Source organism: Mytilus californianus, unplaced genomic scaffold (assembly GCF_021869535.1).
Source record: "Mytilus californianus isolate M0D057914Y unplaced genomic scaffold, xbMytCali1.0.p SCAF_13, whole genome shotgun sequence".
NCBI classification, from domain to species: Eukaryota; Metazoa; Mollusca; class Bivalvia; order Mytilida; family Mytilidae; genus Mytilus; species Mytilus californianus.
This window is the reverse complement of record NW_026262615.1, coordinates 39,165,598-39,180,168: the sequence shown is the minus strand read 5'-3', so window position 1 is coordinate 39,180,168 and position 14,571 is coordinate 39,165,598. Positions and strand designations below refer to the sequence as shown.

General features: G+C 32.4%; 1 protein-coding gene across 1 annotated transcript; it reads left to right on the top strand.

Moving 5' to 3' along the window:
- Positions 1–6,895: 6,895 nt before the first annotated feature.
- On the top strand, positions 6,896–11,569 carry LOC127723637 (perlucin-like protein). Its single transcript, XM_052230338.1, has 5 exons — positions 6,896–7,104; positions 8,010–8,081; positions 8,595–8,674; positions 9,437–9,518; positions 11,166–11,569. Exons 1-5 carry the CDS (start codon positions 6,999–7,001, stop codon positions 11,393–11,395), a joined length of 570 nt encoding a protein of 189 aa, XP_052086298.1. The 5' UTR covers positions 6,896–6,998; the 3' UTR covers positions 11,396–11,569.
- The last annotated feature ends 3,002 nt before the right edge of the window (positions 11,570–14,571 follow it).

Sequence of the window (14,571 nt, the reverse complement as noted above, 5' to 3'; positions counted from 1 at the left end):
AGCAAATGCCAATTTTAAAGTCTTTGGTTTGGTAGATAACGAACTCAAGAATACCCACACTCGAGGCGAGCAGCTACCACGATATCACTAAGAAGGTTCTTTACAAATAAGCCTATTAAGCCAAAGAGATATATATCGATTTGGAGGACAATTCTAAAATTTGTAAGCTTTAATGACTAAATGTTGCAGGAATGCCTATACAAATTGCAGCGATTTGACCAATTTATGATATCTATAGCCCGATGTAATTTGTTTTAGATATAAAAGTAATCCTGATTATACTTGATTTTGCAGAGAAATTGATTCAAATACCATTAATTGTAATCAGAAAATGTATGATCACTGATAACATTGAAAAATGTAATTGATTTCAGCTTATTACTATTACTCCATGCCATTTCAGACAATAAATGATAATCAAAAAAAAGATTTTTACAGTGAAGTGTACTACTTTTGGGACAATTATATAATATAAAGAAAGGTCTACCAGCTCTAAATCAAAATTATGCACAATTTTCTGTTAAGGTTTATGATTCAGTTTTGCTTCAGTCGTACTAGTTTTTTACCTTATCAACTGGACCAAATCATTACTGATCTTTTAAATTCATAACCCAAACTTATGTTTTTACATGTAATTTCACCCCATATACTTACTTTTTTAAGCATAATAATATAAAGAAATAACATTTGAAGCTAAATGAAAAAAATATGGCAAGTTATCTACTGTCCAAACTAGAGACTATATTCGTGAACAAAGACAACGAAAATCAGAGGACGATAAATGTGTCCCCGGACCATCTTTGAAAGAATTCAGCAAAGGTTTTGATAAATTTGTTGTAGAAAAATCCCTGATTGATAATTAACCAGTTACTAGTATACATAGTTGACGGTTATTGAAATCTAATAAGTCACTACAGACACATTCATAACGAACTAGTAGGGAAATAAAAACACCGCAAGATGGGACCAAAGGAACATCATCGTCTTAAATTTGAAAATGACCAATAGGGAACAAAAAATCGTCTCTTTTTCGTCAAGTTTAGCATGCGGTTTTATATGTGAAACTGAAATATTCAAATCCAGAAAGGAACATATATTGCTCCTCATATCAGATTGATCCATATTGTTACTTTTACAATCGCCTTCTCGTCTCGCATATTTGTGTACAGGATGACAGATCAATCTTAGTTGAGACTTTACATTTGTATTAATTGCTTCTGAGTGAAATACTAGTAGTAAGAATTAAATATTATAATGAACTTAACCTTGAGGTTATTTTCGGTCTAGTACGGAAGAACAAGGTCACTTGCAAAACAGGAAAACACGTATCATGTCAGTTTATCCAACAAACGGATAATGACTGTTCCTATACATTTTAAGACGCAGAAAAATTAATCCGGGAGGTTTAAAGTACATAGTATATGAAACAATTTCCGGGATATAATTTGAATTATTTTTCACTTTTCTCGTACAGTTCGTAATCATTTCTTACACAGAAATGAACCACGACATTCAGCTGTGACCGAAAGTTAGTTCACAGTTTTGCCAAGAACTGATCCGAAATGTCTGATTGAACTAGTCGGATTGGTTTAGCTTCTGTTATAGCATACATATGGTAATCTGCAAGTGGATTGGCAAAAGTTGATGTTTCCTATCTGTCACGAATGTATATTTTGTTTTTGAAAATTAATTGGTACATGTTTTAAAGTCTTGTTTTTGCTTTATTTTTGTACTCCTAAAGCTCGTCTGTAATTTTTCAATGGCAATATCCAAGATAGTAGTATGGGTTGTTACAGAATGATTTTCACACGATGTATTAGCCATTGGTTGTCGAGGCGAGCACACTACCACGATTTCACTAAGAAGTTTCTTTACAAATAAGCCTATTAAGCCAAAGCGATATATATCGATTTGGAGGACAATTCTAAAATGTGTAAGCTTTAATGACAAAACGTTGCTGGAATGCCTATAAAAATTGCATCGATTTGACCAACTTATGATATATATAGCCCGATGTAATTTGTTTTAGATATAAAAGTAATCCTGATTACACCTGTTTTTTCGCAGAGTAATTGATTCAATTACCATTAATTGTAACCAGAAAATGTATGATCACTTATAACATTGAAAAATGTAATTGATTTCAGCTTATTACTATTACTCCATGCCATTTCAGACAATAAATGAAAATGAAAAAATCACACCTGCGTTTTCTTAAAGATGTTTACAGTGAAGTGTACTACGTTTGGGACAATTATATAATATAAAGAAAGGTATACAAGCTGTAAATCAAATTATGGATAATTTTCTGTTATGGTTTATGATTTAGTTTGTGCTTCAGTCGTATTAGTTTTTTACCTTATCAACTGGACTAAATCACCACTGATCTTTAAAACTCATAAACCAAACGTATGTTTTAACATGTAATTGCACCCCATATATTTACTATTTTAGGCATTATAATATAAAGAAATAACATTTGGAACTAAGTGAAAAAAAAGGCAAGTTATCCACTGTCCAAACTAAGGACTATGTTGTGGACAAAGACAACGAAAATCAGAGGACGATAAATGTGTCCCCGGACCATCTTTGAAAGAATTCAGCAAAGGTGTTGATTAATTTTTGTAGAAAAATCCCTGATTGATAATTAACCAGTTACTAGTATACATAGTTGACGGTTATTGAAATCTAATAAGTCACTACAGACACATTCGTAACGAACTAGTAGGGAAATAAAAACACCGCACGATGGGCCAAAGGAACATCATCGTCTTAAATTTGAAAATGACCAATAGGGAACGAAAAATCGTCTCTTTTTCGTCAAGTTTAGCATGCGGTTTTATATGTGAAACTGAAATATTCAAATCCAGAAAGGAAGAAATATTGCTCCTAATATCAGATTGGTCCATATTGTTCCCTTTTACAATCGCCTTCTTATCTCGCATATTTGTGTACAGGATGACAGATCAATCTTAGTTGAGACTTTACATTTGTATTTACTGCTACTGAGTGAAATACTAGTAGTAAGAATTAAAAATTATAATGAACTTAACCTTGAGGTTATTTTCGGTCTAGTATGGGAGAACAAGGTCACTTGCAAAACAGGAAAACACTTATCATATTAGTTTAACCAACAAACGGATAATGACTGTTCCTGTACATTTTTAAGACGCAGAAAAAGAAAAATTAATCCGGGAGGTTTAAAATACATATATGAAACAATTTCCGGGATATAATTTGAATTATTTTTCACTTTTCTCGTTCAGTTCTAAATCATTTCTTACACAGAAATGAACCACGACATTTAGCTGTGACCGAAAGTTAGTTCACAGTTTTGACAAGAACTGATCCGAAATGTCTGACTAAACTAGTTGGAGTGGTTTAGCATCTGTTGAAGCATACATATGGTAATCTGCCAGTGGATTGGCAAAAGTTGATGTTTCCTATCTTTCACAAATGTATATATTTTTTGGGAAAATGAATTGATACATGTTTTAAAGTCTTGTTTTTGCTTTATTTTTGTACTCCTAAAGCTCGTCTGTAATTTTTCAATGGCAATATCAAAAATGGTTGTATGGGTTGTTACATAGTGATTTTCACACGACGTATTAGCCTTTGATGTTAAATCCATTATGATAGCTTTTTTTCTTTGTTAACCCAAAAAGAACAGAACACCAATTACTTAATTGTGATTTTAAAGAGACAACAAATTTACGATATCATAATGTCATGAATGTATTGTACAGAAAAACAGTTTGGTCCTTTATGAATACGGAATTAACAAATCTAAGTCGCTGTTAGTAAACTAACGTCACTATGCTTGGATAACACTTATTCCATTTCATGGTAACACTTTATTTGCAGTTTGAACCATATCGGAGACTATCATGACTAGATTGCGTGAGCTTGAGACGGAAAAACTAAGGACACTTCTTCGATATCATTTTAATGTAGTACTTTTATTCAATCGCAAAAAATTAGCGCATTTTCGGACAAGAACACATTAAAAATTCTGTAGGTCTGCCAAGTAGGCAAACTGGGGTGAAGGGCCAATGAGTTGACTGCCACTGGAACAATGAGGGTAAATGAGTTATATTTAAGGGCAGAACTTTTTGTCTTGCAGCAGGTACCCCAAAAGGATTCCTCAGAAGGTTGTTGAAAGGGTTCTTTAACATGTGTTAATGTGCAGTGAACGTGGCACCCACAATAAACGCACGAGGCATTGGTTTCAACGTCTCCGCTCTGACCGGACGAAGCTGCGAATAAATACAGCCCGAACAGCCAAACAGACGCCGCATTTTAACAAGGGTTTTACTGTCGGACGCGAGAAGTCAAAGGATGAATACATTTCCAAAGTCAACCCTCGGCTTTACAGAATGAGTAGTTAAAATAACAGTTACCACATAAACACCGATTCTATGAAATTTGATTTACCAATGTCGGACTATTGGGATGTCGGCATAATGGGGTGTCGGACAGATGGGATGTCGGACGTATGAGGCGTCGGAACAATAGGATGTCGGAATATCGGGCGACCACAAAAAAGATCAAGTTTCGGACAAAAACCAAAACGTTTGTACAAAAAGCAAATCGAACAAGTAGCAAATCGGACAAATAGCAAGTCGGACAAAAGCAACGGAAAAAAGCAAAATTTGCTGACAAAAAATTACATTTTCGGACAAAAAAGCAATGGATAAAAAGGCAAAAGGCAAAATATGCGGGCAAAAAAACTAAAATTTCATACAAAAAGTAACATTTTTCTGACAATAACCAACGTCAGATAAAACACGAGTTGCGGGCAAAATGCACTGTATCAACCGATAAATGTAACAGTTTGAAGTGAATCTTGAACATATTTAAAAGAATTATGTTTATTGATAAAAAGAATTAATGCACAAATTATACAACTCATAAGAATACATGTATTTGATGCAGTTATTTGATTTTGCTTAGTGTTGTATTGTTATACAGTGAAACATCAATTATACTGATTAATAGAGGAATGTTTTACCACCGGTATCTAGGGAAATATTAAATTGATATTAAGGACGACAACAGATTAATGTTATACTAATATGAACCCTGCTTTTTCAACACCATGCTACCCCACCCGGACACATTATTCTGACTTTGGGCCAACCTGTCTATGCTTTTACTCCTAAATGCCGATGGTTTAGCGGAGACGCATCAAAGGAGTAAGGGCCCATTTCGGTCAACAAAAATGAAATATTCAAAACTATGTGATTTAAGCTTTGAAATATTCGTTAAGAATGAGTAAAGTCTTCGAAATATCATTAATATTAATTAACAGAAATGTTTCTACAAAAAAAGACAAAATTTGCATATTTCACACAAACTTGTTTGTTGGAAATATTGAGCGCATATAAGTACCGCAAACATATTTATATGAAATTTGTTGTTTATATTGACAATCTTTGCGGTAAATTATTTAGTTGGTACTTGCATTCGCTCTATATTTGCGACAGAAAATCTTCCTGGCGTCGAAACTGCATCTATTGTGACGAAATGTGGTAAACACCCTCTTTCTTCTTAATTTTATCACACCACAACTTGAAAACAGACAAAATTTGAAATGTTAAATTAAAAGAGAAATTTCAGTTAAATGTTAGGGTAAACTATGCTTTTAAAGTAACTCGTCTTTTTCAAGTCTTTGCTTTGACAGGATCGGAGATATCAAATCATTGGCTTCCAACACTTCAGGCAACCACGCTACCACAAAACAATTTAAGCGCTTCACATCAGTAAGAAGATAGACTACAAAATTGAAAATGAAGATCCCACACCCACACACATCCACTAGTAAATCGATTTTGAACTTAAACGGCCATTTTGATCTGATCAGGTCTTTAAAGAATTGATTAAAAAGTAATGTTCAGTCTTTCAGTCACTTATCTACTTGGATAAATTCAGTACTGTTTAAACAATTTGCTTGAAGTCAACAAAGATCTGCTCAAGTCTACTTTAAATACATTTCTGTTGTTGTCATTTAGCTATACAACACAACAAAGTACTGAATTGTCTGAAATACTGCTGGACAGTACTCAGTTTAAATTGACTTCATATATCAGACGTTGAAAGTCTACATAGTACAGGTACTCAATTTATAAAAAGGAAAAAAATGGGGGAACACGATATTTGTTTGTGCACCACAGTGACTGCAATAATCTTCAGCGTGCAATCTCGTGACCAAAGTTTTCGAAAGCAAATTTATAAAACGTTGTCAAAGTTTAACTCTTCTATCAATATTGCAAAAAGATTATGTAAATGAAAATAACACAAAATATATTACCTATATAAAAACAGGACATATTGCATGTTGATATATAAAGACTTAAGACAGATATATATCACAATGTAGGTATAGATCTTCTCCTTTTGAAAGTTTTTATATTTAGATTCCTTGGAGTTCTGTATTTTTTCTATTCTATTTTCGTCATCAATTTTCAAAAATCAATAACAGTTCTTCTAACATGTACTCTTAAAAATCACATCAAGGTTAACGACAAGGAACAGTTTTACATTTTATTAAACAATTATTTTTAAGTATTTTCCTTGTTTAGCCAACCTTTTTGTACAAAACCATAGAGGTAACATATAAGCTGCGTCGGATAAAAATCGACCTTATACAAGTGCACATAAACATGTACATGTGTAAGACTTTTAATGATTTTGGAACATTCAAATAGTAAATATAAAATAAATTTTGGTTTGTTTTGATGTGTTCTTATATCTACTCAATTTTCAGAAAAGTTACATACTTTGCAGGGAGTTTGTTTGGTCAACACATTTATTGATATTCATTTATATTCATTTGCATAAGGTCGATTTCTATCCGACGCAGCTGATATGTAATTAGCAAAAACAGGAAACGTATTGAGGACAGAATTGTCGTTGAAACGAGAAGGAAGTTTGCTTGTCGTAAAACTGTATAAAAAGTTAAATATTGTAGTTTTACTTTGCATTCTGATAATACAGCCATGAACGCAACGTGCCTTTGGTGTGTAGCTGTTATTGTTGTCTTTAACTGCGGTGCTGTACTGTCAGTAGATACTGATTGTGACACTCATTGTGCTAACCTAAAAGGTAAGACACTGATTTTGATTTAGATTTATACTGAAAGAATACTTTTGTTTTGATCAGCTCTTCCAAAGTTTTTTTTATAGGTTTCGGGTTTTCATATATTCCGGCCTCGATCATCACTGAAGAGACATTAGTTGTCGAAATGCGCATCTGGTGCATAAAAATTGGTACCGTTAATGTCATTATGTCTGTTCAACAACTCTTTGCAAATAATAAGTTTAGGTTGAACATTTTGCTAAAATCCGAATTCCACGTGAGCAATTTTTGTTTGAAAAATTGCCACTAAAAAAGGTGATCAACCACTTGCAATAAATATTGATTTCAGCCGTAATACAAATCGGAAGTTTCCAAGTAATACTACTTTAAATGCATTCATACATATGTCTGTCAATATTCTTTAATCCAAATTCAGAATTTTTTTGTGAATACTTGCTGTCACTTGTATATCATTTATTTTCATATTTTGAAATAACAATATATTGCTTTTTTCGGTACTTTTATAATGAGTAAAAACAGTTTAGCAATATATATTTTAATTACAAAACTTTAAATTCAAAGTTCCAAGTTGCGGAAGTAACTCTTTAATAACTTGGTTGAGTAAATATTGCATCTTATTTTTTAATCATATCTGTTACCCTGGCTATCTATTTATTATTATGTTTAAAGTATAGTCTATTTATTGTTATCGATAAAGTAAAATCTATTCATTGTTATGTTTAAAGTATAGTATATTATTGATATGGTTAAAGTATAGACATTTTACAGTAAGTTGTGGTTCAAGTATTTTCTATTGTTGTGTTTAAAGTATAGTCTATTTATTGTTATGTTTAGTCTATTTCTTAAACAATTTTTTTAATCAGTATATTTTTTTAAATCTATATATTAGAAGGCTTTATCTTTATTGTTAGGTTTAAAGGATGGTGTAGCAAAGATAAATGCATATATTGCAGAGGCAGAAAAAAAGTGTACTCCAAAAGCAGGTATGTATGTAAAATAAAGTTAGAGAAAAAGGATTCGTATGGTACCGAAGGAAAGTATAACAAAATACCGAACTCCAAGGTAAATTTAAAAATGGAAAGTCCATAAAATGGTCAAAATCAAACGCTATCAATCAACGGAACAAGTAAAACAACTTCCATATTCTTAACTTGATACAGGCATTTTCAGAAGAAACGGGCTATATTACAGGACATACCTATTGTATAAATTGATAATTTGTTCTCGTTTTCAGCATGCATACAATATTTGCCACTGGACGTTGACCAACCATCAATCAATCAATCAATCTATATGTTATTGCAAAACATAGAAAGTAATGCATTTACATGACTAATTGTTAGATATATCTTTGATAGTAACAAACTAAAGGGGACATGCCGAGGATATCATACATAATAACTTATCATAATATACTAGTGACCATATTGCATTAATTCATTGTATAGTTAGAATAAATTAAGCTTGGTATATGAAGTGTTTTATGTAAATTGTAGTTTGTCCCGTCGACTGGATCTTGCATGGAAATAGTTGTTACTATTTTAGCTATAATTTGACAACTTGGAATAACGCAAGGGTATGTAAATATTCTTTATATGCTGCGTTCCGTTCATTCTTTTAAACATTTTTAGTTTCCACTACATAGATGTCAGGTTAAGCTGTAACAATCAATTTCAAAATGATTTGCACATTATCTTCTTTGTTATGGGTTTTTATTGTTGTTTAAAATCGACTATCCATTCACAGACTCAACATAAATCGCTTCCTACTTTACAGATGTACTTAGGTGAAACTAAAAAGAATTAAAAATCTAAAATTTAAAAATTATACTATAAGAGCATTAGTTAAGGAACAAAACAAGCTAAAAATATTGATAGGTTATGGAGTTCTTTTTCGAGATATTTAATTTTTTAAAAGATGGCAGAAAAAGGATGACTCGGACTTTTACCTTGTATTTGCATTGGTATTATTTGGGTCTGAAATCGAAATAAAGGAAATCTAGAATCTGCTTAAATTTTGGTAAATGACCTTTTATGAGCTATTGATGTCTTATCTGAAAAGAAAAATGAGTGTTATGGGGCAAAATATTTTACCTCGTATCGTAGGAAAAAAACCGAGGAGTCCGAACATTTGACAAAAATTCCTAAACCTCACAAAATCACTTATATCACTATAACAGTAATGGACAGAACAGTTACCTCTTCTGGTTGCATTACTTTAAATGATTAGAAAAATATATATTATCTATATAGTGATAGTTACACAAACAGACACATACACTGTGTACTTATCTATGTATGTATGTATGTATGTATGGTAACTTCTATATTTGTTTCAGATTGAATGTGCAAATAGAGGCGGATACCTTGTTGAAGTAGATAATGATCAAGAGAATTTATGGTTGGTGTCAATGTTGAAAGGTATTTTCTTTTGCAATACTATCATTACAATTACCTGAATGGTAAATGCGTGGACCTTTGGATTGTAGAAATGCACTTGGGACCAAATTCCTTAATTTTACAATAATTACTGTCGTTGCAAGTTACTCATCTGTTCCGTAGTGACAATCCTGTCCTCGTTTCTTCAATTCGCGTTTTCGGAATCTAGAGGCCTATGGGTAATATCATTGTTTGTGCACCAAAATGAAAATAACGTTACGTAATTTGTTGTGTTTCCATTGTTTAGTACGGTTTAAACCAATCACAACGTTTTGATGTATGTTTTATATAAATAAGAAGATGTGCTATAAGTGCCAATGAGACAACTCTCCATCCAAGTCACAGTGTATAAAAATTTAACAATTATAGGTCAAAGTACGGCCTTCAACACGGAGCCTTGGCTCACACCGAACAGCAAGCTATAAAGGGCCTCAAAATGACCAGTGTAAAACAATTCAAACAGGAAAACCAACGGACTAATCTATATAAAAAACGAGAAACGAGAAACACATAGGAACAACACCAACAAACGACAACCATTGACCAACAGGCTCCTGACTTAGGACAGATGCATAAAAATGCAGCGGGTTTAAACGTTTTAACAGGCGCCAACCTTCTCCCTAACCTGAGACAGTAGTGTCAAATTACAACATAAAAAGACACACTATAAAATATCAATTGAAATGGCTTAACTCTATCAAAAATACATTAAAACAAACAAATAGTGAGACGAGATATAACACAAAATAAGTAAACATTGAATTACAGAAATACATTACAAATTGTGTCGACATGTCGAATATTAACACGAAAGTACGATTTGAGAGTACTCGCAGTTACTGAAAGCTATTTAAAAGCCAAAAACAATTAACAATAAAAAATCATGCATCAGAGACTAAAATCTATTAAAACACGACCCAGTGATTTAGTGATTTAACGCCATGGACACGCTTTTAAAAATATTACCCAGAATGCATTATATTCTGAAACGGTGAATTGTTATATCACCCAATGCGACCAAAGAAAGTAGTTTTACTTGTAACTAATCACACGACGGGTGATACTAGTGAAAATAGAACTAGTTTTTGTTTGGTTCGTGTTACTCATATTTAATTTTCTACTTAATGTTTTGTGGTCTTTTATTTGTCTTTCGCTGTTTTTTCTTTTTGCCCTGGTTTTTTTTTTATTCTTGCAAAATGTAAATATGTAAATATCAATGTTACTATCTGAAAAGAAGACTATTTTGTCAGTCTTTATTTATTTAGTAATTTAAAAAGATGGCCTTTTTCTATATTTTGCCATAATTATTTGCTTTGATCCTAAAAAAGAAGAGGTGGAACCATCATTTTTCTTATTAAAATGTTTACTGCTGAATCGCTACAGAGGGTGGATGATCTCTCTCTCTCTCTGTCTGTCTGTCTCTCTCTCTCTCTCTCTCTCTCTCTCTCTCTCTCTCTCTCTCTCTCTCTCTCTCTCTCTCTCTCTCTCTCTCTCTCTCTCTCTCTCTCTCTCTCACACATCAGTTATGTTGATAGCACTAGGAACGAAATGTAGAAAATGAAATACGGGGTGAACTGATATAAAACTTGATTCAAATTTAAATGTATTTATTATTCTTTACTTAAACAGACGACGTATGGATTGGACTTACCGACAGTAAAAGCGAAGGACAATGGCGCTGGAATACTGGGTCTTCTAGTACTTATACCAATTGGCAATCTGGGGAACCAAATGGTGGTAGAGGAGAAAACTGTGCAAACTACTGTAATAAGAGTTGCCACAAGAGCAATTATGGTTGGAATGACAGGCCTTGTACGTATCCAACTGGATATGCCTGTGAAAGACATTTAGATAATTGAAGATCTGTTCATACGTCTATTAAAAGGTGTTTTTTTTAAACATAAAATTTAACGTTGGAATTTACCGCCATCTTTCAGTATAAAAATTAGCTTTTCTTGACATTTAAGTTATTTGTTGTTCATACAAAATACCAGTTTCAAAATTATTTTCTGAATAAAGCTGATTGCAGTTGTTTTCTTTTGGTAGTGTCTGCAGTAAATGTTATAATCTTGCTGTGTATATATAAACATGTAATGTCATATCATTTGCTTGTGCATGACAAGAGTTCCTGTTTCTCAAATTACTTTCCCCAGGGACGCTCGATTCAAACTTATTTTGATGAGAAATACTAGAACTGGAGTATCGAACCGAAAACTTTAAAATCTAAAGAGGAGAACAGTCAATTAAAGTAAATCTGGCTGATAGTGTTTGTACAAGTTCTTAATATATAGGAACTTAATTGTTCCATTCAAAATGTATCATTTATTTTTTTCAAGTACCGATACTCTGACTGGTGGTCAGAAGCCATCCTGCGCGAATGACATTCCGTCACCACTGGTAACGATCGCGTGTAAATAAATAAGAGGAATGACACCATTTTCAGAATGCATGACACATGTTTGTAGAATACCCTTAATTTATTAAAATTTAGGGAAATCAAATACGTTACTACATGGATAGACTCCTCTTTTGATAAATGTATCGGAAAAGTACATTTAATAAAAAAAAAATAACACTTTTTTGCGAAGCAATAATAATAATAATTAAAAACCAATTGTTCAGAGAGCAATTGAAGGTCTTTCCACATCAATTTTCAAAGTTATTGAAAAAAAGCTAGTTTCGGTTTACTCAAAGTTAAAATTGGCATCCTATCATAAGTTTCTTTATACTGATGCGATAAATAAATGGTTTCTATATACTTTTGAGTGAAATAAGGGAGATAATGTGCTTCTTCTGGTGAAGTGAATGTCACTTCCGGTCTCATATGATAGCTTCTTTCACACTGATTCCAAAAAAAATATAGTTTCTATATACTTTTGCCTGTAAACCAGGAGATAATTGGCCACTTCCGGTTTATCGAAAGTCACTTCTGGTCTTTAGTGATAAGTTTATGTATTCATATTACAAAATATATGGATTCCGAGTATTTTTCGATGAAGAAAGTACAAAAATGGATACTTCCGGTTTTCTAAAGGTCACCTCCGGGTGTCATTTTTCAAGTTCATATGTCACCCAACCTTTTGTAAAAGGTCACATATGACTTTATAATGAACCAAGTTGAAGTAATAATCAATTAACCTTATAATTAGACATTTCAGGGGCACTAACTCCTATAAGACGTCATTAGATTGTTTCAAACCAAATGTTACATATCTTCATTACAATAAAGCAAACATGTTGCACTTGTTCTTTTATATCTATATCTTTAAAAGTGTTGGAGAAAATGCAAAAACAAGGAAAAGTCAAAATTGAGAACTTGACTTTGACCTTTGACCTTGACTTCATTTTCTAAGTTAGGACCTACGTGTCTCAAATAAAAAGATTCAATGGTTATACGGTTAACGGTTTATGAGTTAAAAAAACCTATTGACAAATTTATTTGGTAAAGGTAGATAACTCCTATAAAATTACATCGAATCCCTTCGATCCAAATTAGCCAAAAATTCCTGAGGGTGTGACGAACAATTTAGAAAAAAAATTTTGTCGATATATGTTTTTGTTACGAAGAAGATGCACACACTTGATAAACAGTGAATAGGGAGATAACTCTTACAAAGAAAATTGTTCGGCTTAGAATGTGTGAAAATAAAAAAGGGATTTATAAACTGTATGATACTATACAGATGGGTGCAGTCCCAACCTGTACAGCAAGTTAACTTGATAACCAGTCATTTGGACTGGTCAAAGTTAACCTGTGACAGGATTTAGGACTGCTCTGACCAGTCCTAGGACCACAATCTAGTTAACTTGAAAAGCGGACCTGGTCCTAGGACTGTTTTTATGTCTGCCGAAAAAGTTAACTAGGAAACAGGTCCGCTATTGATATAAGTTAACCTCGAAACCAGTTCTGTCATAAGTTAACTCCGATCAAACCAGACCTGATCTCAAGTTAACTTTTGGCCTGGTCTGCTCAACACTTAGTTAACTTGTAACCAGGACCGCTCTACATCGATTTTTTTTAATCATACTGAACTATCTTTAAACATTAGCTTGGTTAAAAAAAGGGACATGTCGGTGAAAAGAGAACCATAATTATTTCTAATGGGATTGCATATGGTCTCAGTTGAAAATAAAACGTCAACCTAACATAATAATATAAAAACATTTGGTCAATAAAAAAAAATCAAACATCATGTCAGTTTCACAGTTTCAACATTTTTGTCGAATTAAGAGTTTTTTTTTAAATATGATTTGTCCGTTCCTAAAGCAAGACATTTGTTTTTACTATAGCCTCTTAAAAAAGATGGACTTATAAGTCTACTTAGACTTTAAGTTAATAATGAGGAATACGTGTGTGTATCTTTTATTTGACACAGTAGATGTAAACCTCCATGCATGCTGCGAGACTTTATGATTTCGGTCGTTGTGTAATCAAATAACAATCCATTATGCGATTTTTTATAATTAAAACTTTTCAAAATATGTTACAGTTTCTACTATTTTTTATTTATTTTCATATTCGTTTTAATTAATCATTTTATAATTATGTTTATTTCTAAAGGAATATATGTAACGGATCTCCGTGAACTATGACAAAGTATTAAGTAAACACGGGGTATTTTCCAAATACATGTAGCTAACTTAGCCAAATCAAAAACTCGTCAAAGATAAAACTCTGAAAGATTTCAACTTGAAATGATAAGAAAAGTGTGAGAAATTAATAATATATACACGGTGACATTACACGCATCACTCCCTGTGGAGAACAATCTTAATTAGCTACTTGAATCACACAAATCAATGTTGGTATCCCGGGGTGTGTAGGTTTATGCAGTACATGTACATGTAGTCGTAAAAAGTTAATTCGTAAATATTTTTGTTAAAAACATATTTTAAACTTTATCATAGTATTGGGAAGTTTATGTGTTTTTTCAGGGAAGATATTATTGTTAGTTAGCTTATGGTTATGGAAAAATTATGGAATAATAATTACGACTATTGAAATTTTAATAATTAAAAAAAAAATCATGTCATT